The 24,296-nt window shown below is 50.7% G+C and overlaps 1 protein-coding gene across 6 annotated transcripts in view; it reads right to left on the bottom strand.

The window, feature by feature from the left end:
• TENM4 (teneurin transmembrane protein 4) overlaps positions 1-24,296 on the bottom strand; it is a 2,911,279-nt gene that overhangs the window by 218,880 nt on the left and 2,668,103 nt on the right. For 3 of the 6 annotated variants that reach the window (XM_045483835.1, XM_045483836.1, XM_045483837.1), the window contains 4 exons: positions 22,925-23,059; positions 13,143-13,398; positions 2,858-2,956; positions 1,459-1,694 (listed from right to left, as the gene is read on the bottom strand). In XM_045483835.1, coding sequence (XP_045339791.1) covers positions 1,459-1,694; positions 2,858-2,956; positions 13,143-13,398; positions 22,925-23,059 — 726 coding nt within the window. The remainder of the gene's footprint in view (positions 1-1,458; positions 1,695-2,857; positions 2,957-13,142; positions 13,399-22,924; positions 23,060-24,296) is intronic. The other 3 variants (XM_045483838.1, XM_045483840.1, XM_045483839.1) reach the window with 2 other exon arrangements.

Here is a 24,296-nt window from a genome sequence, read left to right as displayed (position 1 = left end):
GCATCAACTAAGCAATCAGATAGAAGAGAAGAAACGCGTATGCCCACCTGGCCTTGAAGCCATGGAATTCTCTGTGCCAGTCGTCACAAGGGAGAGAGAGATCTGGCACACTGACAAAAGCTTACTATAGGTGGAGCTATTTAAGGCGACCTCCCTGTTTGAGGGGCTGTCGTCTTCCCGATTACTTGTAAAATCCACGAATCTTGAATGCTCAATCCATGCTCAAATCCATTCTCCTGAACAAGCGGGGGCCCATGTTTCGTTCATCGTTCCTAGTGACTGCACGTACTTCCTCAGCACACAGCCCTTTTTCATCCGCAGTAACCCAGGGGGTTATGCGATGACAGGGTTCTTTTCCACTGTGGACGACACCCTGTCTTCCTCTGGCCTGTGCCAGTTACTTCTGTTTCTCTTTACCGGGCTTACACTGGAAAAGTCCCCCTTGCATACAGAATTATCTCAGAATTCCTCAGCATGGCTTCAAGGACTTCTCAAGCTGGCTTGACCTACCTTAAACCCGAGAATGACAGAATTCGAAGGCTGGAAAGGACAGAGGGTTAAGCCAACCCCTCTGGATGCCTTTATTAATGGGCTGATTTACAAAGAGGCAGCGGACTCTAAACGGTGCCTACGGATCTCTTCAGATTAACATCTTCCCTGGGAGCAGATCAAAGATGGGGGTGAAGGAAGCAAGAAACCTGACTGTGGGGGGAATACGTCGAAAGAGCATCCAATGGGTGGCATCCTGTGGTGGCAAAGTAGGGGCCAAGAGGAGTTTCCTACATCGTGGAGGTGGCCTGGGGTCAGGCAAGAAGGCCAGTCAGCGCTGCTTGGGGTCTCCGTGCATCCCTCAGCCAACTCTCGCTGCTAGTGGGGACCCGCTGCTCCTCAGTCCTGACCATGGCTGCACTCTGGACTTGGGCGCCCACAGTCCCCTCAGACCACCTCGTCACAGCCTCTTGTCACCTTGAGACATGCTTCCTAGCTGAGGTCAGCACAGTCCAATCTTTGGCAGTTTCCCTCCAACCCCAGGGCACCCCACGTCTTTCCTGCTCCTCACTGCGGCTACGTGGCACTAGCAGGAGAGGCCTGCCTGCTGTCCAGCCTCTCCAACTGGTCATTTCATTTGTCGTGACTCCAATCCGTGACACTCACACCACAGACCACCACCTCAAAGGTCAGTCTCGGTGACTGCTTACGCCTACTGCTAGGCATCCAACACAGGACGGAGCAGCTGCTCAGCTTCCTTCCTGGTTACAAGCAGGGAGCAGAAGAGGGTCCCAGAGAGATGACCTTGACAGTTTAGGGGGTGCAGGCCAGCACCCCAGGGCTGCGTGGCTCGCCATGTGTGCTTTGGCCGTCGGGGCGGCAAGGTGCCCGCGGTGCCCACAGGCGTGTTGTGTGCTGCCCTCTGAGCGAAGGGGAGCCGAGGGGAGCTGGGGCGAGGGAGGTGCTTACCCACGAAGTATGCCAGCAGGATGACCAGCGTGGCTGAGATGACGATGGCGCTCAGGGCCGCGCACTTCCAGTTACAGTACTTGGAGGGCTTCTGGAGGTTGAAGGCTGGCCGGGCAAAGGTGCTGCGGGGCAGGGGCCGGGGCGGGGGGGAGTACACCGTGCTGGACGTCAGCGGGTACCCTGGTGAGGTGGTGCAGAAGAGTGGGGAGGTGCCTCCCGGCTTGAAGAGGAAGTGCCTGCGGGTGGAGAGAAGCCAGAGGGCATCAGGGTCTGCAGGCTCACTGGGACCAAGGTCAACCTGGAGGACAGAGGCAGCAATAGAAGCATGCAGAGGAGCCTGGAGAATCACCACAGAGAAGACAGGAGGGACAGAGAAAAGGAGAATCATGTACCAGACCACATAACAGGGCACACGAACACACGCTTCCGGGGAACACAGTGGGATAGTCCTCCCCGGGGCCAAGGAAGAAGGTGTTACCGACTTGACAGAAGGCTGGCTGGGTGTGGAGATCCCTCTCCGGGGAAGGGCTGGGGTGGGGATGCTGTTTCCTGGGTATTATACTAGCTGTTGTCTAAAATTACTGGCGGTAACTAGGAATGTGTCTAAAATCCTGTTCTGCGTCCTGGAGCTAATGGAACCTAAATGTTTCTTCTCTCTCCAATACCTACTTTGCCAGTGTACCTTGGTGGAGGTATGAAATACCGTTCTGTTTAAAGGGTGTTTCGGGGGTGGAACTCAGAGACCACCATTAAGTTTTGCCATGGCTGAGTCCCCCAGTGGCTGTTATACAACCGATGGCAGCAAAAGCCTTCAGAAGCCAGACTGCTGCCTTCCAAACTCCTAGCAAAAGCTGTGTGAGAGGACAGGTAGACAAATGCATCCTCAGCCTAGCCAGTCTTCAGGGCAGCGTGGCAGGTCAAAGCACATGGTTGTGGCCAAACTAGGTGTCAGGAAATCCTCCACAGCTTGTCTTTAACCATGGCCACGGGAGAATTTGTACACGGCCTGGGAAATGGGGTGCACTGGTTGCACTGCTTCCCCCTGAAACCTTAGGGCACTCTTGCACTGCTGGGGTGCAAGATGCCTCAGGTCACAGAACACATCCTTGGGATTACAATACGTATGATACAGGGCCTATGCTGCATAAAAATTGCTATGAGATGTCTCTCAGAATGGCAGAGGCAGCCAATGAGATGCCGGGAGCTGCATATTAACAATGCCGCTGTTAATATGCTGAAGACAGGGTACCTCAAGGAGAAACTCTTGGGGATGGGCATGCAACATGGCATCGTCACCTCCCGCAGGAGAGCCCAGGGAAAGGTCTCAGGGTCTGCATGCGAGTGCAGGAGCCACAGGGACAGCATACACAGAGAGGAAGAACATGGGGATGTCACCTACCCGTCACTGTAAGCCCCATCATGGCGGGAGGCGCTGAGAATGTCCATCTCAATGAGGTTGTCCTGCAATGTCCCTAGGAATGGCTGCTTGCCTAGGTTTCTACGCACACATGGAGACATGAATGAAGCAATGAGTCATGCATCGATGAAGGGGGATAGTAGAGAAACACACAAAGTGGCCGTCTGCCGCAGCTGTGCGTGAGATCAGCGGGACAAGGCTGCCAGGCGATGGGTCTGTGTGCAAGCCACACGTGCGAGGGGTCTGCCTGGCACAGAGCATCCAGAGGGAGCATTCTCTGTACAAACCTGAATGTCTGGCAGTTGTGGCCATCAAATCACAGCTCTCACTGACGAAGACTGATTACGTCTCAGGCACTGAGCTAGGCATGATACATCCGTTTACTTCAAATGTTCAGAATAGGCTACGCAAGGAAGGTGTATCCCCATTTTACAGGTGAGGAAACTGAGATGTGGAGAGGTAACGGGATTTGCCAAGGTTACCAGCTGGCAAGGTTCTATGCAGGAATTTGAGCTCAGGTTTTCTGTTTCCAAAGACTGTGCTTTCTCTACTATACATAGAAAGTAGAAAGATGCATACTTTCTATACATCTGTTCAAACCATAGCAAGAGACACTTGGCTAGTCCAAAGAAAAAAGAGTGATAAGCATTTGGGGCCATTTTCTTCTCAAGCAGTGGTGCTCAAACTCGGGTAAGCGTCAGAATCGCCTGGAGAGCTGTGCTTTGCTGAGGCCCACCCCAGAGATTCGGAGTCGGAAGATGGAGATGGGGCCTGAGAATCTGCATTTCTCACAAACCCCCAGGTTGATGCTGACAATATTTAAAGTGTCACGGTCCTTTAGCAGAGCAGGGACCTCGGTGATGGCTGAATGGTGAGGGCACCATGCCCCTCAGAAGACAGATGGGGCGTCGTGTCTTTTGTTCCCCCCATGTACACTGAGGGCAATGCATTTTGTGACAGCACCCATTTCTAATGCAGAATGGAGACAGACACACTTGCCCTCTGGGTCTCCATCGTGCCTGCTAACTGGCCTCATTCATACTGGAGTGTGCTGGATCCTGTTTCCTGATATTTTCACGCACTGCCGTCCCCTCACTTACAAACCGTGTAGTGCACAGTTTTAAACAAGCCGGTGATGGCTTCAGCCTACCGTATGCACCTCAAGGAAGGACTTGAGTGCCAAGAGCTAACTTTTGGGTTCGGCCTGGCGAGGGACCTTCCTGCTGACTTTGACCAGGCCTTGAGCACCAGAGAACCCAAATTCAAGTCCCTTTTCTGCCGCTTTCTTGCTGTGTGACTGTGTAAAAATTTCAACCTCTTCCAATCCTATACTTCATCTGTAAAATGGGGATAACAATACTAAGTTCACAAAGTTGATGTAGGACCAAATGAGTAATGTTGGAAGTATCTGTAAGGGCTAAACACACATCATAGAAGTTCTAATGCCAATTTAGGAACATTAGTACTAATTTACATAACATTAGCACTAACACTAACAAATATTCTAGAAGTACTAATGCTAATCTGCCCTACATCTACCATAGCTTATCCACTGTTCTAGAACTCTGTATCTAACGTAAATGTTAGTGCCCACATTACAATGTCAGCACTATCATTTTTGCTTTGTAGGCTGGCAAATCAAAGATCAGAGATGTAACTTTCTGAAGGTCCTATCACGGAGTAAGCAAGCGGCAGAGCTGGAAGAGAACGCAGGTTTGTCTGATCCCACAGCTCACAAGCCTGTGTCACCGCCTTGCCTGTGGGTTTGCCCCCCGGGCCAGCCTTACATACCAAATGAGGAGGGGCTGTTGACACTTTCATTAGCACCCTCAGGGACAGTGGGAACACAAGGCAACACAGTTTAGCAGCCGGAGCCACTGAGAACTGCCATGGTGGTGGGGACCTCCCCTTTGAGAGAGTCCTGAGCTGTCTGGGCCCAGCAGCCTGGGTACCAGGCTGTTCTGGTTGTGTTCATGGCCCCCGGGGCCTCCCACAGGGTCTGAGAGGAACTACAGGGGTGCAGAAGTCCTTCAGAGTGGCCTCATTTCTGCCCCCACCCTCCACAGGTGGTCTCCTCATGGGAGGCCTCTTGTGATGAGGGAAGGCACAGAGACTCTGCGGTCAAAGAGGTCCCAGCTCCGTCATTCACCGGCCATGAGGTGGTGAGTCTATCTCTCTGAGCACTCATAAACTGGGATAATCACTCTCCTTAGAGAAGCTAAAATATAATTTAGATCATGCTACTTCTCTACTCACAACCTTCCAATGGTTTCGTAAGAATAAAACCATGGTCCTTACCAGGGTATACAACGTCTGGCCCCCTGCTACCTCTCCAATATCATTTTCTGGGCTACATATACCCTGGCCTCCATGCTGCTACTCCAACCAGCTAAAGCCTTTGCTGTCATTTGCCTGAATCACCTTCCCCCAAATATCTGCATGGGCCTGTCCTTCCCTTCTCATGGCTAACTGTAATAGTTCCCGTCCTGCTCTTTCTAATTACCCCTGGCCCCTAGCACTGCTTTAGTTTTCCCCATTGGACTAGACACACGCACGTATGCGCGCGCGCGCGCGCACACACACACACACACACACACACACACACGTTTTTTTCCTATTGCAATTTAAGTTCCGTAAGGGTAGAAATCTTACCTGCCTTGTTCTCTGCCATGTGCCCAGAGTCTACAAGAGCGCCTGGTACACAGTAGAAGGCACTCCATAAATATTTGCTGAAGACCGTGAACGATGGGGTATACAAAGGGAGGTGCCCCTGGCATACTGCAGGCACACAGTTGTTTAATTGAGGGGAGCACAGGTGGTGTTTTATTATTATTTCCCTCATTCCCTGTAGTTCAGGAGGGGATTTCCAGTCTTTCTACAGTCCCTATGGCCCAGCCTGAGCAGGCCCTAGCCACTTCTGCCCAGAGGCCCAGGACGAGCTCTTGGTGCCTCCCTGGGGCCAGCAGCTGGCTGCATGGTATGCTTCTGCGTACATCTGGGAGTCTGGCTTGCATCGCTAGGCTAGGACTGGGCTCTCAGAGAGTCAAACGTGTACCTTAAAGCCCATCCAAAATAAATATATTCAGGAAAAAAAAGACAAAAAGGATAAAAATTGAAATGTTAATAGTGAGATTTTCCAGTGTCTGGATCAAGAGTGGTTTTTATTTCTACTTCCATAATTTAAGAAAAGAGAGCAATTATCTCTCAAACGTGCAGATCTGTTAGGACAGGGGAAGAGGCAGTGCACTGGAACAAAGGGTTTCTGGAGTGAGACTATGCCAGATTCCCTGAAAGAGCTTTCCACGTTGGCGCTAACTCAGACGTTAGCCATTTAGATCACTCGGGAATTTGGGGGGATGCTAGCACCTGCTGAAAATACTGCCAGTTTAGAATGCTACTGCTGACTTGAAATGCCCCTATTCTGTGCTTCTGAAACTTAGTTCTGAGTCAATGAGGCCTCATTTGATTGGTGAGGAAATTGAGACCCAGAGAGACATGTGTCCTGCTCATATGCGCAGAGCAACTTAGCGGCAGAGCTGAAACTAAAGCCGAGGTGTCTGGGCTCCTAGTTCGAGGCTCCTCCCCAAATTTCCTGCCCATTTCCCGCTCCCAACTCTGAGATTCCAGTTCTTCCGGAAAACAAAAGTTACAAGGCTCTCCTAATGAAGGCCCATGCTGCCGAGGCCTCCTTAAATCACAGTCCTGCCCGGTCTCCAGCTCACTGCTGTTGGGAACTCGGGTGTGGACCCTAGATTCATCGGACCCGCACATCGGTGGGTATTGTTACCTCATTTTAACAAATATGGAACCTGAGGCCCAGATTGGATGAGTGACTGCCCAAGGTCACACAGCAACTGAAAGGGAGAGCTGGGACTGAAAACCACATTCCTCCAACCTCACTGCCTCCAGCTGCCTCTCAGGAGAGAGTTGCTGAGTACCCGGAGAGGGGATGTAGTGAAGTGCATTCTGCTCTCACAGCTCTCCTTGCAGTGGGGAGGGGACCGCCTCCCCTCTACGCCTGAGAGGAGGCCTCGGGCAAGTCCCTGAGCTGCCTGCAGGGATTCTAGTTCCGGCCCAGGGCAGGCAGAGCTCGCCTTCCGAGGACAGAACAAACAGCTTTTGGGAAGGACGTGGCCGGAAAGTCACAGTGGCCAGGTCTTCAGACTGCCTTGCTCAACAGCTCATCTCACCGCGAGCCCGCTGTCCTGGCCATGCTTCACTCACAAAGCCCTGGGGCAGCCACCCAGCAGAACAGGACATTCTGCTACATGCTATACTAGCTGTCCAGCTACATTCTGCAGCTGACGCCCCCAAGGTGTGCAGGGCGTCAGAGATTTGGCCAAGGCCCCATAAAGACTTTGTGATAGAGCCAGCATTTAACAAATGAATGAACAAAAGCAACAAAAAATGAACCGGGTCTTCCAGGTCACAGTGATCCTTCCGAAAGGCCAATCCCATAACGTTACTCTCCTATTTCAGAGATGTTCGTAACTACTCACCCCACTTCTGCCACCCTCAGGCCCCATACCCACCTCTTCTTCCTATAACTCAAGGCCCTCCATTGCCGACTCTCATTTACATGCATTTCCATGAGGCCCATGTGCTCCCGTGTCCCCCAACTCTTAGCCATCTCTCCAAGATACCAAGCTCTCTCAGCTCTGTGCTTTTGCACAGCTGTCCCTCACCCGAGAATTCCTTTCTCCCCTGCAATCTCCTCCCGATGCAGGTCCAAATAATCAGGAGGGCAGCACTGGAGAGCAGCTAGGTCCTCTGGAGCCAGCTGGCTGGGGTGTGGATCCTGGCCCTGCCACTTGCTGGCTGTGTTTCCTTACGCAAGTTACTTCACTTTCCCGTCTTCAGATTCTTCATCTCTAAAGTGGAGATGATAATAAGACTACCTACCTGTGCACAGCAGTTACCATAGCAGTCCTGACTGAGGTATTCCGGAGGGTTCCCACCATTAACTGGCGAGCGGCTGACTCACTGTGTCTAAACTGCGTGTACAAACAATATGGTTTATGCCAAACACCTGCTTTCCTTCTGGGTGTCTGAATTTGGGCCTTTGCCAGGCATAAGGTGCCTGTGTGACCAGTTCCCAGTAAAAACCCTGGGTGCTGAGTCTCTTATGTGCTTCCCTCTAAGGAGTCCCAGTAAGGGCCCCATGAGTGTTTGGAATGACTGTTCCTTGATGCCCCCATACAGAGGGAGCCACACTCTCCTCTCTGCTAAGACCCCCCAAGTCAGAGCACTATCCAAAGTGACATCTTCATTCATTCATTTATAGGTCTGCCTTCCTCATAAGACCATGAGCTTCTTCTAAGATAGTGGCTCTGTTTTCTGCATGCCTGGGACCAAATCATCAAATGACAGGGACAACGGTCCACTCCAATTTCCTGCAATGCTCAGGAGTTGGCCTGGCCCACTAGAAGGTACTGTGTGCTATTCTGGGAACTATACCAAGCCTGGGTTGGAGACCACCAGGATGGCCTCCCATCCCTGAGGGGTAGACGGGGCTATTCCCCTAATTGAGCATGACCACACAACGGGCCTCAGGCTCCCGAACCAGGCCTGGGATCAGATGAGCTAGAGCAGGGGTCTGGCAGCCTCGTGCTCTGGCTTCCCCTTCATCTGACAGGAGCCTGACAGGCTATTAATCAGACAATCCCTATGAAATCAATTAAGCATTTGATGCTACAGAGCGTGAAAGAAGTGGACCAGGGTATAGTGGACCCTGAACACGTGGATCCCACCAGAATGGACCACAGATGCACCAGCAGACCTCAAAGCAACATGTGACCCCCAGCTCTGGGAATCACAGGGAGGCCTGGTCTCCCCTTGGGGACTCCGTTAACCCTCGGAAGGTGCTAGAGGCAGTGGGTTAACCAAGTCCTCCCTCTCACTTGCCCTCCTGCCTTTGTCTCCAGCATGAAATCTAACCCCCTCCTGCTTATTCTGCCAGCTGTTATGCTATTTTCTCAGCTATTTACTTTTGACTCTCAACATAGACTCAGTGCGACAATTACAGAAGGGCCTGTGACTGTTCCTCTGGCATCATGGGGCTCTCCATTTGGGTGTCGCTTGGTTAAAGGCTGTTGGCTACAACCGCCTCAACTAGGCCCTGCTCCCTTGGGCTTTCGGGCCTCTGCTCAGGCTGTGCCTCCCTCACACCCCTTCTTCTTGGCTCCACCTGGGGAATCCTGCCTGCTCTTCGACAGTCAGCCCCACAGCACCAGATCCACTGGGAAGTCTTCCTTTTCTCCACTCAAGTTAGGTATAACATTTCATTCACTGTTCCATTGTTCATTCATTTAACCTGCATATTAATATTTTCCAGTACCTATGATGTGGCAAGCCCTGTGCTGCCCACTGAAAATCCGGAGGCAATTAAAACACAGATTCCTGGTATGTGCCTCTAACACAGCAGTTGCCCTAGTGCAAGAGTCTGTTCTCTTAGACATATTGCCCACTGGGCACACAGTAGGCATTCGGTGACTATTTCCTCAGTAACAAGCACTACATGGTAAGCAGTTGAGCACTTACTGCGTGCCAAGACATTTTCAGACCTGATCATATGTAATTGCTATCACAGCCTCAGGAGGCACTACAGTGGGTTAGAAGTGGCCGAAAATCCTTTGGCGCTCTCCCCTTGAGAAGTCCCTCTCCTTGAAGCTGGCTGGCCTAGGACTGCTCTGACCAACAGAACAATGGCAGGAGGGACATTATGCCATTGCAGACCAAGCCTTTACAAGGATTGGCGACTTCTGTCTCAGTGCCATGGAGCTCTGAGCCACTGAGCTCCCTCCCTACTGGGAAGACTGGGAGGAGAAGCCCTGAGACCACGTTAGAGGGTGAGGGTCCGCTGAGCCCGGCTACTCAGCCTTCTTCTCTAAGACTCAGGCATGCGAGTCAAGCCACTTGGCTCCTTCAGATTGCCCAGCTAACAGCTAATACCACTGACCGACCCTAGGTCAGGAAGACCCAGCTCTTCCTGAACTCCCGACTCACACTGTGAAGTCTAATCAACTGGTAGAGTTTGACAGTCATTTGTTATGCAGCAATAGAGAATCAGAACAGGAAGTTACTAAGATGTTCTCCCTTTTAGAGATGAAGAAATTTAAGGTCTAGGATCACAGCCAGTGAGCGACAGGGTGGGGATGTGGGCACAGGATCTGCCTGGCCCTAAAACCTGTGCTATGAACAACTAGCTTCAGTGAAAGGACCATCAGTTATGTACTCAGAGCACTGGGGCCAAACTTCCTTCTCCAAGGTGGAGAAAAAGGTGCAATCTCTCCTATTTCCTCTCAACTCTTCGGGTGAGCAGGAGTTCAATAAATATTTTTTCAAGACTTTTTTCTTTACAGGGTTGATATGGGAAGATGATGTATATGAAAAAACATGGGAAATCATTTTTATAGTGTGTCTTTTAATGCCAGGCACCATGCTTTATGTTTCTTATGTGATTCACTTCCTTCCAATCGGAGACGCCTGAGTTCTTAGCCCGATTTACACAGGCAAATCGAGGGTCAGGGATGTTCATGAACTTGCTGGGACAGTAACTGTTAAAGCCAAGACAGGAATCCAAGTCCTCTGACTGTAAATTCTGTGCTATTCCTATCTTACCACGCTGGTCAAAATTATCTGCAGTTCTATCTGCCAGATGGGGCACCAACCCCTCTTCAACCTTGTTGGTTTTGTGCCATCAACCAGGAAAGGTCAGTATTAAGGCCCAGAATTCTGAATGTGTTACCGGCTGTATTAGGCACGTCTCCCGGTTTTAGACCATCTTTAGATGCACAAAACTCTGGGGTAACAGAGGAGACCTACCTCAAACATTTCATCTGGGTCTTTAAGAGTAAGTAGGACTTTGCAAGACCAAGAAGTAAGAAGGAGGGCAGCTCTGGCAGACAACTGTACGAGAGCATGTGCAAAGGCACAGAGGCATGAAAGGGGTGGGCATCTTGGGGAAGACTAACACACACACACTCATACATATATCAGATGTTAAATATATATATCTGTATAGATTTACATAAAATAGTATATATGAATATATATATGCTGGCATGTTAACGATGGTTACGTTTGGTGGTAGATAGAAGTGATTTTCTTTTATTTCCGAAGTGCGATAAAGTAGAAGGAAGGGCAAAGAAAACCAAGTTCCGTGTGGTTTGTACAATGGATGTGGGAGGACAGAGGGTCAGAAAGGCAGGTGTCGGCTGGCTGATGAGGCAAGAGAGGTCAGCTGGGACCACTCTACCAGGAAAATGCCCTGCTGCTGGTCCTCTGTCTTCCTTTCCCTTGAAAAACCCAGAGAACCACCTACTTTGATACTAAGGGATAAAAATGAACATCCAACCAGAGGGAGTGGCTACTGTGTTCCATGCAGAGAATCAGAACCATCAATTATTTGCTGACTTCTTTCAGCCATGTGCAGTCATTCAATAAGCCCACGGGCACTAATGGGGATCTGATTAAGCTACCCTGGGTGGGATGGCATATGATCATCTAGCTCTGTCACTGATGAGAGCCAAGGAGGCATGTCAGGAAAACTCACACATGATATTAGAGGAGGTCAACAAAAACAATATTAATTAAGAGACTGGGGGTGGGGCGAGCTGGGCTGTATCTCTAAGAGATTTGCTTTTGGAAAAGCGATTCTATAGGAGTAAAAGGGCACAAAAGGATGTTGATTTTCTTTCACTGGATCCCACAAGCTCAACGTGCAGATGTCATAATGCCAGATAGAGTCAGATGGGTACATGTTCCATGTGTAAATTAATTTCACCTCTTTAAGTGTGGGATGACTTCTGTCCTCTTCACAAAGAACAGGAGTTTGAGAAAATAAAATCTATGTTTCCCCACTACTTAGGGTAGAAGATGAAGAGGTTCTAATTGTGCTAGACTGGGACACTTCATCTTTAGAGAAAGCAGGGAAAGGCTATGTCCCCCAAAGTCAACAGAGGGGTAAGAATTACGGGTAAATCTTTTTTTAAATTATTTTTTTATTTAAATTCAATTTAGTTAACATATACGGTGGTAAAGATTTCAGGAGTAGAATCCAGCGACTCATCACTTACATACAACACCCAGTGTTCATCCCAACAAGTGCCCTCCTTAATGCCCATCACCCATTTAGCCCATCCCCCCACTCAACACCCCACCAGCCACCCTCAGTTTATCCTCTGTATTTAAGAGTCTCTTAATAGTTTGTCTCTCTGGTTTTAACCTTATTTTTGCTTTTCTTCCGGATTATGGGTAAATCTAATTTTTGTCTTTATATCTTTCTGCATTTTCTCCAGTGAGTTTGTATGCCTGTATCTTAAAACAAACAAACAAACAAACAAACAAAAAAAACCCCTCATTTTCATTTTGGTAAAATAGTGACTAACCAGAGGGAAGGAGGGCAGCTACAGAACTGATGCTGACTGAAGTCCCTGGAGGGAAGGGAGCATTCTGCAAGACTGGAAGAATGCAGAGGTGGAGAGATCCAGGCCAGGGGAGACCAGGAGAAGGTAGTTGTGGTGTAGGGAAATAGCATTGCACACTGAGTCAGGCATCCTGGGTTCACATCTTAGACACACATCCACTGTCTATGTGACCTGAACTAGTCACCGAGTCTGATTCTCAGCTTCCAAAACTCCCAAATGGGATCACAAATCACAACAAGGCCTTGGTAAAGTTGTGAGGATTACATCACATTTCAAGTATGAAAGGTCTTGTAACCAAAAGTTGATGGTGTCTCAATGTTAGGGATTATAGGGCTTGGCGAAGGGTGAGAAGTCCGTGGGAGGGAAGGAGAGGAGAAAGGACAGGGAGCCTTCCCTGAGCACCCACCACAGGCCAGGCAGGTCCCAGACCAGGCACAAGGTGACCAAATCACAGTAGGGAAAGGCGGAGATGTGGATCCCAATTAAACACTGATCAGGAGCCTACCCTCTGCCTCCCCGTGACACACTCAGCTCTCATCTCCTTTTATAACAGCCTCCTCCAGAGAGCAGCACCCCCACCGCGTAGACAAGGAAAAAGGGCACGCCGGGGCTCATACCTTTGTCAGCGGCAGGCCAGCCCTGGACCTTGCGGCTGGCTGCTCGATTCGCAAGAGCCCGCTCTTCCTGCCCCACGCCCATCCCGCCGCCTGGCTCCCCCGCCAGAGCGCCGCCTCTCGGAGCTGCTGCCCGACCCCAGCCTCCCGGACCACGGGCCGTGGGAGCACACGGAAGGGCCCCTCCGCCCACCCCCGCGGCTCGGCCCCGCCCCTCCCCCGCACCTGGTCTCCAGGGGAATGTTGCTGTTGAGCAGCCAGTTGTCCTGGGCGTGGGCCGGCTCCTGGGCGCTGCCGGCTGGGGGCTCTCCGGAGAGCGAGTGGTCCGTGGGGGCCGGGCTGGGGTTGCTCCTCGGAGTGAAGTTGCCCCGGTTCAGGGAGTTGATGGAGGCCGCGTGATGCTGGTTGGGCGTGTGCGCGTGCGAGAGCGGCGGCGGCGGCGTCCGGAGCCGCGGGTGGTTCTGCAGGCCGCCCGGGTGATCTAGGGCACAAACACGCGCGGTCAGCGGGGCGCCGGGCCACCGCCACGGCCGGGCCTGGTCCCGAGGCCCACGCGGGAGTGGCCGGGCGGCGACGGGCGCGGTGGACCATGCGCATCCATACGGTGGGGAGACGGTAGTTACTGAGTACCTACTATTTTCGGTGCTAGGGACACATCAACAAAACAGACAAAATCCCTGTCCCCTTGGAGCTTAAATTCGAAAAGAGACAATAAACAAGATTAGAAAAAAAAAAAATGTAGCCTCTGATGTCACCCACTTCACATGGTTTCTTTAATACTTAGTGGGTGGTGTTTTGCAAGTGTGGTGCAGGACCAGCCCCTTCCATATCACCTGGGAATTTGTTAGAAGAGAAAATTCTGGATCCCTGGCCCAGGCTTATTGAATCATGAACCCTTGGGTGGGCCCCAGCAATCTGATTTCACCAAGTCTCCAGTTGATTCCAATGGATGCTAAAAGTTGAGAAAGTATACAATGGTACACAGAAAATGAAACAAACAGGGTAAGGAAAACATGTAGTTTAGTAAGGTGGTGAGAAATCTGAGAACACAGAAAGCCAGGAAAGGGCCCGTGGCCTGGGTATGTGAGGGCTGTGGTGAAATTTTAGGCTAAGTGGTCAGTGATAGCCTGGGGGAGGGATGAATTTTGAGCAAAGGGAATGAGCTGAATTAAAAACCACCTGGGGGTTATTAAAAACCATCATTAACAGTTACTGAGCACTTACTGTGTGCCAGGCACTATTCTGAGCCCTCTCCATGTTTAAATTCAGCTGATCCTCATGACCCACTAAAGAGCAGGTACTATTTTTATCCTCACTTTATAGACAAGGGAATTAAGATACATCTTTTATTTACTCCTTTCAACTACTCAGAACAATAAGTATTATTATCACCAGATTTATAGATGAAAAATAGATTTCAAGATAAAGCCCACACAGGGTCTGGCAAGCCCTTCAGAGTGTGACCCACCCACCCTGCAGAATCCAACCCTACCTCTCATCATCTTCCTCCCTCTACCCTTGACTCCTGCCACACCTTTCCCCCAGAGGCCAAGAGGTCTGCTGCGGCAGTCTAGTGGCTAAAACCTCATTTCTGATGAGGACGGTCCCCAGGAGTGTGCCTCGTACCCTCTGAAGATGTGCCATGCGGTGCTAGCAGGACTCCCCCTTAATGGGAGGCATTAAGCATGGGAAGCAAAACAGGCAGAGAGCAGACAGCCTTGCACCAGGGAGAAGGCGAGAATAGCAGGGTCATTTGCTTTGTCCAGCCGTCCTCAGGCATCACTTTAATGGAGACGTTTGGAGCCTGAGACAGAAGCCAGCAGCAGAAGCACCCTCCTGGGTTGGCCGAGTGTCCCCCCTACCCTTGGCCTTTCAGGCTGCTGGCTGCAGTCCTCATGGCTCCGAAGTAGTGAGAGGGATTGGACCACTATGTCTGAGGCTTATCAGGAGGCCAGCAGAGAAGGGTGACCTAGCCCTTGCTCCAGGCCTCCCAGCAGGAGTCAACCTCCTTGTGGCATTTTTACCTAACGGATATTGATAGTTACTGCCAGTAGCACTTAACTGTGTACTTTTACAGCCTTAACTTTTCTAATGCCCACAACAACCCCTAGAGGGCAGTATTATTATCATTCCCATTTTAAGGACAAGGAAGCTGAGGTTTGCAAAACTAAGGAGTCCTTTATTTTATTTTGTTTTACTTTTTTTTTAATCTTTTAAAGATTTATTTATTTTTGAGAGAGAGCGTGAGCAAGCAAGGGGCAGAGAGAGAGGGGGACAGAAGATCCCAAGTGGGTTCCGCACTGACAGCAGTGAGCCTGATGTGAGGCTTGAACTCACGAACTATGAGCTCATGACCTGAGCTGAAGTTGGATGCTCACCCGACTGAGCCACCCAGGTGCCCCGCCCCCACCACTTTTAATTTTAGAGACAGCACAATCGAGGAAGAGGGGCAGAGGGGGAGAGCGAGAGAATCTCAAGCATGCGCCACACTCAGAGCCTAACACAGGGTTTGATCCCACGACCTTGGGATCATGCCCCAAGCTGAAAGCAAGAGTCAGACACTCAACCAACTGGGCCATCCAGGCATCACACTAAATGGGTCCTTATTAATCCAAAGCCTGAATTCTGTCTACCAAACCACAGTGCCTTTGCATATAACAGACACCAGCCCGACTGTCTCAGTCCATGGCCATAGGCAGAATAAAACCCCTCAGTTCAGACAGCAAGCATATGAGGGCTGGGTCAGAACAGGCTGGTCTGCATGCCTACAGACATCTGCTTTGTGACTAAGTCAGGATGCCAAGCTCTGGCTTGATAAGGCTTTAGAAGCACTGCCAAGAGTCCTGAAACAATGAGATTTTAATGTATAAGACCACTAGTCATATATCTAAAAACCTAACTTCTAGAAGGAAATTCTTCTATGAGGATAAGGAATATCCTGGTCCAAATCCTCTCTGTTTTTTGAAGCTCAGCTCAATTTCCACCTCCTCCAGAAAGTCTTCCTTGATCTGCCCTCCCCAAAGTTCTTTTTTCCTTGATTGAACGCTAACAGCAGGTAACCTGGACCATGCAGCTTTTCCTTCTCCCTTACAGCTGGGATACTTATGTCCCCATCTTGCCTCTCCTGGTAGGTATAAAAATCCCTGTCCCCTCTGTGCTGGTGACCACAGGCCCTACAACCAACCAGGTGCTCAGTACAGGCTTATTTAGTAAAATGGCTCTCATGAGTGGCTTGGGCAGTCTACCCAAGAGCATAAACCTAGTGTGGAGGACATTTGTGTGCCAAAAATCATAGCAGATCACCCTGGGCCGTCTAGACCTTGGGCCTATGTGGCCCTTTACTGACTTATCTGGAGCCAGAGTTCCAGGTGCATCAGCTGGGCTCTTTGTTTCCCTTCCCTCATCCCTTCCATTCTGAGACCACCAGGAAAGGGGACTTTGAGTTTTCCCAGGTTCCCAAGGGAGAAGGTCTGTGTTTTGGGACTTATCAGTGGAAGATCACTCACAACCCCCAAAAGAGACGTGACCTTCCGAAGGAGCCGTTGTCTCCTCTGGTCTGAATGGAGTCTCCTTTCTGCTCCTAAGGCCGGGAGGGAGGATAGACGGCAGGCAGAGAGGGTCCTTCTTTTCTCCCCTTCCCCCTTTCTCATATACACTCCCAACTAGACAGAGAAACTTAGAACCAGTTCGTTCATTCAACATTTACTGGGTGCCTATTCTGTGCCAGGTCCTGTACACTGCGTGCTGGGAATGCAATGGTGGATGAGATAGAGATGGCCCAAGAGAGGCCTGACTCCCTGCTGGTTTCTACAAACTGGCTGGGTGGCCTCCAGTAACTCACTTTACCTCCCTCGTCCTTGGTCTGTGAAAGGGTGCACGCATTCCTACGTCACCACTTTCTGGAGGATGAAAAGCAATGGCCCTTGCTCCAGTGCCAAGTACTTGGGCTTCCGCTACTCCCACAGGGAAGGGACCACGTGCCATTCATCTGCATAGCCCCAGTCAATATTTACAGAACGTGGGGGAGAGAACAGCAAATTAGCTAGGTGGACTTCTTGCTCACGCAAGCAATGGCTTCTCTCCTGCTACCTGGGAGGAAGCACTGGTACATTTGCAAAGCTGAGCTGTAAATTTCAATTTACACCCTCTTTTCACAGATACAGCCTCCAAGTATATCTCTGAATCAAGCCCAGATATGAGTCATTTTTACTGTTATACTGCACACCTCTGTTAGTAAAGGCCACTTGCTTATCTGAGTTTTGCAAGCCTGGTTTTCCAGGCAGTATTTTTGCTTCCTACACGTTCTCGGATATATTTGCAGTTGCTGGTTCCCTCCAACACCTCAGACGCTTTTTTTTTTTTTCTTCCCACTTTATATACCACAAAAATCCTGAACATTGACGCCTCCAGGAGCATCTCCCTGAACTGAGACATCATGAGGCTTCTTCAGAGTGCTCTTCCAAATAGTAGGTAATAGGAAGAGACTACGCTTTGATGTCAAACAGCCCCGGGTTCAAGTTTTGGCTTTGCTACTTATGAGCTCTGCGACGTGGATCAAGTTTCTTGATTTCTCTGGAGCTTCAGTTTTCTTATCATTAACTGGAGATACTACCCACCTTATAGGGTGGTTACGAGAAGTAAAAGAGATTATGTAAGGTGCTTAGCATAGTGCCTGGAATACAGTAATGAAAAAAAAATGGTAACCATTAATTCCACAGTTACCATAAAGGCATGCTGAATGAATAAATTGTAAAGTGCTGACTCATCCCCGTGATAATCACTGTCCAGCATTTACAACAGGGGTTCCAAGGCAAAAAACCTTGAGAGAAAAAGGGCAAGAACATATCTGATAGAAATGTGGTACGCCTTTATTGCAGCTGGAGCCTATTCTGGACCACCCACTGGCTTCTAGGAGCCCTGGTCTAAAGAGGGTACCTGTGGCTCAACATGCAGATCAGAAGTGATTAGAATGGCTGCAGCCTGACCCTCAAAGCAAAGTCAGAGGAGTGGGGTCTCCATGACTTCCAAGGGCCCCTTTCTGCACCAGATAAGCATGTCAGAACGAATCAAGGTGATGCTCTGTCCTGGGTTCAGGTGCACGCTAAGGTACCCCTTGCCCTAAGCAGAGGGCACTTCAGGTTCAAGTCAATCAGCAACACTGAAGAGCCCTCTGTTGTGCAGAGACTGGAGGCTTTTAAGATGGAGATAAGCCCCAGCCTTGGCAAAGAGCTGGTGTCTACATGCTTGCTGAAGAAACGTGTAAGAACAGAGGTCAGGCGTCTTCCAGATGCGGCCTCCACCTGGGCTCCATCTCTGACAAGCATGATTGAGGGCAAGTCACTTAACTTCTCTGAGCCTCTAACTCCTCATCTGTAAAATGAGTCTATAATAGTAACAGTAATAAAAGGAAGAGGAAGAGAAGGAAGAAGGGCTACCACAGACTGAATCCACGGAGATCCAGAGATGAAACAAATATGGTCCCTGACTTTGAGCTGCTCACAGACACTCAGATACTACACAAAATGGCAATTGTGACGAAACTGCAGCAGTTAATATTTATTGAGTAGTTGCTACGCGACTGGGCCTGTGTTTGACTTATTTAATCCTTCCGATGCCCCTGTAAAGAAGGTACTATTATTACTCCCCATTTTGTAGAGGAGGAAACTAAGGCACAGAAAGGCTGAGTAAGCAGTTTGCCTAAGATTACAAAACCACTGAGTGGGGCAGCCACCATTTGAACCGGGCAGGCTGGCTCCAGGGCCCATGCCGTGAAACACTCTCCTGTACATATATGAAGTGAGTTAACTCAGGTGAAGAGCTTATGTCAGTCAATGCCTGTCACACAGTGAGCCCCTCCTCAAGCGGCGGCTCCCAGGATTCTCGTTAGCCTTCACCACATTGCCGCCGGAGCTCCATGGAGCACAGAGGCAGCTGCCAGACGGACCGCTGGGGCTGGGGGAGGAGGCTTCAGGAGAAATGACATGTGACCTGTGTCTAACGGGCACATGTGAGGGGTTCAGAGGCCTGAGAGAGAGGCAGTGAGGCCCCCTGGAGCACTTGGATAAGCAGTGTGATGGCTGGGAGGGGCAGCGGCCACAAGCAGGGAGGAGACCCCGAAGGCAGGCCCAGATGGCGGATGCCTACAGGTGCCACATGAAAGAACTCGGCCTTCACTGGGAGGGTGACAGGGTGCCCCAGTGGGCTTTAAGCAAGGGAGTGCCGTGCTCCCTAGTGTTTGAGGAAGGTGTCCAGTGGCCAGGTGGAGGCTTGAGCCAGGTGGGGTGAAACCACAAGCAAGGCCCTGGGTGACTGCTGGATGCCTGCCTGCCAGAGGCTCCAGCTGAGTGGGTCATTATTCTTTCATAAGAGCACCCTCATGAGAAAAAGGCATGAACTTCCAGGGCTTTGGCTTAGGCAAGGAATTCGAACGTGTCAACAGCCCTGCAAGCTAAGGCCAGCAGTGGCTCTGCGAAAGGGTGCCAGGCCCGGTGCCCACGCTCCTGCCGTCAGGAGCCCCGAGGTCTCCTTGCTCCAGAATTAACGACGACCTGGCGTGCACTGCACTCGTTCATCGGGTCCTAAAGATTGTCAGATGTGAAAGATGACGGTATTTAATTACCATAAAACACAAAAACTCCAGCTGCCTGTGAATGCCATCAGGAAGAGTTATTTGGCTCCCATTAAAATGCCATCGAGCACCACTAACTCGGGACGGTGATGTAGCCGTGCTGAGAGCTCAGCTAATGAACCTTGGCCTGCACGACCAATTTAGGGAGGCCAGAAAGCTCTTTGTCACCACAGTCAGCAGCCGGGATCTGATGGCCTGACTTCCAGGCTCAGCTCTGCCTCCTTCAAGCTGTATAATCTCAGACGATCTATTTAGCCTGCATTTTAGTTTCATCACTTGTCAAAGGCATATGAAAGCACGTTGCAAGCTATAGGGTCCTATGTAAGGGTTAGAGACAGAGATCACCAGTATGATCATTACCTTAGCCCAGAAGGAACACAGACTGTGAGGCCCCAGATGAAACCACCAGTTTGAGCACAAGGCTAGTGGCTGAATTTTTTGCCATGTTTCTTCGCTCATTCGTTCCCTCCCCGAACGGATGCTTTCCATTCACTTTCACTGCTGTGCTGCTCTTTCTATGTCATGGCCAATGTGCAGTGATTCGAAATGGTACTTGGCCTGAACCCCAGATGGACTCATGGCAGGGAGGGTCCATGGAAGCAGAGACAGAGGACAGGAGCTTTCCCAGGGCTCCCCTTCCAGTTTTCTTGATGAGGGGTAGAAAAGGGTACCCTGAGGTCACCAGGGGGCCGTTTATGCTCCTCATTCATGCGGTCGGGGCAGAACTTTGAGTGGACACTCAGACTATTAAAGCGCTTTGTGTTGAGGGGCGCCTGGGTGGCTCAGTCGGTGAAGCGTCTGACTCCGGCTCAGGTCGTGATCTCACGTCTCGTGAGTTCGAGCCCTGCATCGGGCTCTGTCGCTGACAGTGTAGAGCCTGCTTGGGATTCTCTGTCTCTCCCTCTCTCTCTGCCCCTCCCCTGCTTGCACTCTGTCTGTCTCTCTCTCAAAATACATAAATAAACTTAAACAAATAAAGTGCTTTGTGTTGAGATGTGGTGATGCAGAGACAGAATAGGACTGGAGCGCAAGCCTCACCATGGGTGGCAGTGGTTTTCCACCGGCAGTGTCTGGAAGGCAGTGTTTTTGGGTTGCGATGATGACTGGGGAGCACAGCTGGCATTTGGTGGGAGGGGCCAGGAAAGCTGGCGCGTGCAGAGCAGGCGACCCAGTGACCCTGAGGGGCGTGTAGTGCAGTCAGCACTCAGTGTAGTCCTCGCTAGCGAGCATGGGTAAACAGCCACTAAAGACGTTATTCTTTGTCTGCCTGCTCCACTCCCTTCCCACCTGAGACTACTCTCTGCCCTTCTTCGACACAGGCCTGCAGCACCTGGGCTCCCTTGCCCCATGGCTTCCACAGAGGTGTGGCTAGGTGTTACCACGACAGGGCACTGGGAGACCGGAGGAGAGGGATGTGGTGACGGCCTCCCCCCATCCTCTGCAGGGCAGCATCTCAGGCACGGACACTGCAGTTCGGTGGTAGAGTGGTCTGGGGAAGCTTCTAGAAAGAACAAGAACTGGGCATGTAAGGAGAGACAGGGTGGAGGTGTATAAAGTGGAGGGACGTATCATTCGAGCCAGGGGGCCTGGCATGAGCAAAGGCCCGCAGGCTGAGAGACACAGGCTCCTCAAGGCAGCAAGGATGGTGGCGGGGGGGGGGGGGGCCTGGGCATGCAGAGCGGAGAAATGGTGAAAGGGAGCAGAGGGAGAGGCTAGAGCCCACCTGTGAGGGTGGGGGTCCGGCTGGGGGTCCACCTGGGAGCCTGGAGTCAGAGGGCAGCATTGAGGATACTCAGGGGGCTCACCCCAACTTCTGGCCTTTTAAGACCAAATGTCAGAGTCGTTACAGGAGTGAACCAGAATCGCCAGGCTTCATTAAAATGTACATTTTATGTACATTTTGCATAAATGGACATAAATGTAATGAGGGATTCCTCATCCAGCAATGAAAGTTCTCCTAGAGTTTGAGCGGGGGTGAGGGGCACCCTGCTGCCCTTGGCTAGACAGCTGAGGAGAGTCAGTGTGTCCGTCAGACAGAGGTATCATCAACATTGCTCTCTATTTCCAGGGTCATGGTAATTTACAGACGCACGAAACCCATCTTTCTAAGTGTGTATGAACAGCTGGGCTGGGCCACCATCGAACCTGGAAAAACTATCTCCCAACTTACACTGGCCCAAACTTCATTCTCGTGCTTGTCCCTGTCGGCCACCAATTGCTCTGTGACCTTGGGCGAGGCACTTCACCTGTCTGAACTCCGGTTTCCCCAACTGACAAACAGGAGGAGGCAGTGGTGGGAGTCTCTTCTCTTTCTAAAATCAAGACTGTATTATTCTTGGCAGATGAGCCTGGGGCCTTTGTTAATGAACAGCTACTTACAAAAGTTGTGCACAGCAAGCTGTATATTGGACTGTGCTGTGTGATTAGGCACCAGAGAAGGCAGGGAGATGGAAGAAAGAGAAACAGAGTGCTTCTCTCCTCCCACCCTCTCTTCTTGCTTCCCTGCTTTCCATTCCTTTTGCAACGGTCACTCTCCATAGGCCTTGTGCTTGAAAGCAGCCACACAGAGAGGGATGAAAGGCCCTGCCTATAGCATTGGAACAGGCTGGTTGGAAAAGGCCACCTGCAGCCACAGGGGAGATTTTTTTTTTCTGGGTGGATGGCTTTCCCCCAACTTAAAGCTGCGTCTACCTCAGGGCAGAACTTGTCCTGGGAAAGATTTCTGGTCGTCAGGTATGTTTTCCGTCCTTCTAGCGTCACCTTCTTACCCTTTTCAAAAATGGTCTGACCCACAAGCTGTTAGGGCAAGTCCCAAATCAATAAGAAACCATATTTTATAGGTAAGATAAGAGCGAGTGGATGCACACGGGGGTGGAATTCAGTTCAACAGGAGTCTGTGTGTGTTGGAGCAGATGAGAAGCTCACGGAGATGCAGTAGGTTGTAATCCTAGAGGTAAAGCACTAGGAATGAAGGAGGTGATGGTCACGCTACTGATTAGCTGGCGTGGGTCCAGAGGAGGGATGCCTGGATTGTGGGTCATCGCAGTATTACAGAGACTGATCCTCCCCAGAGGTCTCTGGAGGTAATGTTTTCCCTGGCTTCCTTGAATGGTGATGAGTTTAGAAACTGTGTTCCTGTGCCTGTAGACAACGGACCGATGCTGTTAGCCTGAAAAGGAGACGGGTTAGGGGAAAGGGCTTAAAGAAAGGGCGTGTGTCTAAGAGCCCTGGGGAAACACACCAGATGCCTTATGATAAGCTGTCCAAGTTTTGTCTCTTAAGCCGCACAATCCAGAGCTAGGAAATTAAACACATAATTACGTGATGTTATGGAGAGCCCTAGGTTAAAGAACTGTTCCCAGGTTTGCCATTAACTCACTCTGTGACTTTGAGCAAGTCCCTTCCTCTCTCTGGGCCTCAATTTGTCTGTCTTTTATAGATGATCTCCTGAGGCTCCTTGCAGCCTTTGATGGTCTGATTCCTTGTGGCTTCCGTGCCCCTTTCAGGGGACTTCCTGAAAAGAAGAGGATGTGTAGAATGCTACTGCTGCCTCCAAACAGCTAAAGGGTGGGAGAAGGAGAAAACGTACTCCGTGGGGCTTTAGGAGAAAGAATCAGGACAAAGGCCAGAAGTTACTTGGAGCCACCAGCAATCAACTTAAGGAAACCCTTCTTCCTGCCAAGCTCTGCAATGGGCCGCCTTCCCAAAGACTGAGCTCCCTGTTAATAAAGCAGCAGATTTTTAAAAATGTTATTATTTATTTTGAGAGAGAGAGACAGAGCATGAGCAGGGGAGGGGCAGAGAGAGAGGGAGACACAGAATGTGAAGCAGGCTCCAGGCTCTGAGCTGTCAGCACAGAGCCCGACACAGGGCTGGAACCCACGAACCATGAGATCATGACCCGAGCCAAAGTCGGACACTCAACCAACTGAGCCACCCAGGTGCCCCGGTAAAGCAGTAGCTTAAAGAATCTCAACCTCTTCCCTGCACGTCAAACCTTTGCGGCTCAAACAAAATACATACAGAGCTAAATCTAATGCCTCCCTGCTTCTGAGCCCCCAATCCTACCCCCCTCTCCTAAACTCCTGATCTCCCCACCACCAGCTGCTGCCAGAGCTGCCCCCCCCCCCCCCCAGTCCACCAAAGCAGACCTCGGGGAATCATCACCGCCTCCTCCCTCTTTTACCAGGTCCTCACCACTCCCACTGTCACTACCCCAGCTCGGGTCTTGTAAGTGGACACCGAGCCCAGAACCATTGCCAACACTGGTGTCCCACCCCACAGGCTCTCCCACCTTCAATGCATTTGCCATCCGTTAGCAGGAGTGAGCTTCCTCAAAGAAAACAATCTTGTCAGTCCCTCATGATAAAGCTTCAGTGGCTCCCCACTGCCCACAGGACAAGACCCCTCACCATCTGGCCTGAACCTGCCACTCCAGGGCAGCACCCACAGCTTTCCACTCCCCTCTTTAAAAAGGTACTAAGGTTAACGGGCTAATTATAAACCACTCATGCAACTGCTCCCTGCTTGCCTCCTATGCATGGCTTTGCACATGCTGTTTTCTTAGGCACGGATGGCTTTCTTGGTTCCTTCACCTGGTTAACTCAGATGCAGAGTTACTTTCTCCAGGAAGCCTTCTCTGACCACCACCTTCACCCCCAGTGTGGGCTCAAGGCACCTCTTCTGGGCTCTTATAGCCCTCAGAGCTCACTCTGAGTTATCATATTTTGTTTGCACGTCTGTCTCTCCTG

This window comes from Leopardus geoffroyi, chromosome D1 (genome assembly GCF_018350155.1).
Source record: "Leopardus geoffroyi isolate Oge1 chromosome D1, O.geoffroyi_Oge1_pat1.0, whole genome shotgun sequence".
Lineage (NCBI taxonomy): Eukaryota > Metazoa > Chordata > Mammalia > Carnivora > Felidae > Leopardus > Leopardus geoffroyi.
The sequence above is the reverse complement of the archived record's forward strand: the minus strand, read 5'-3'. Positions and strand labels throughout refer to the sequence as shown.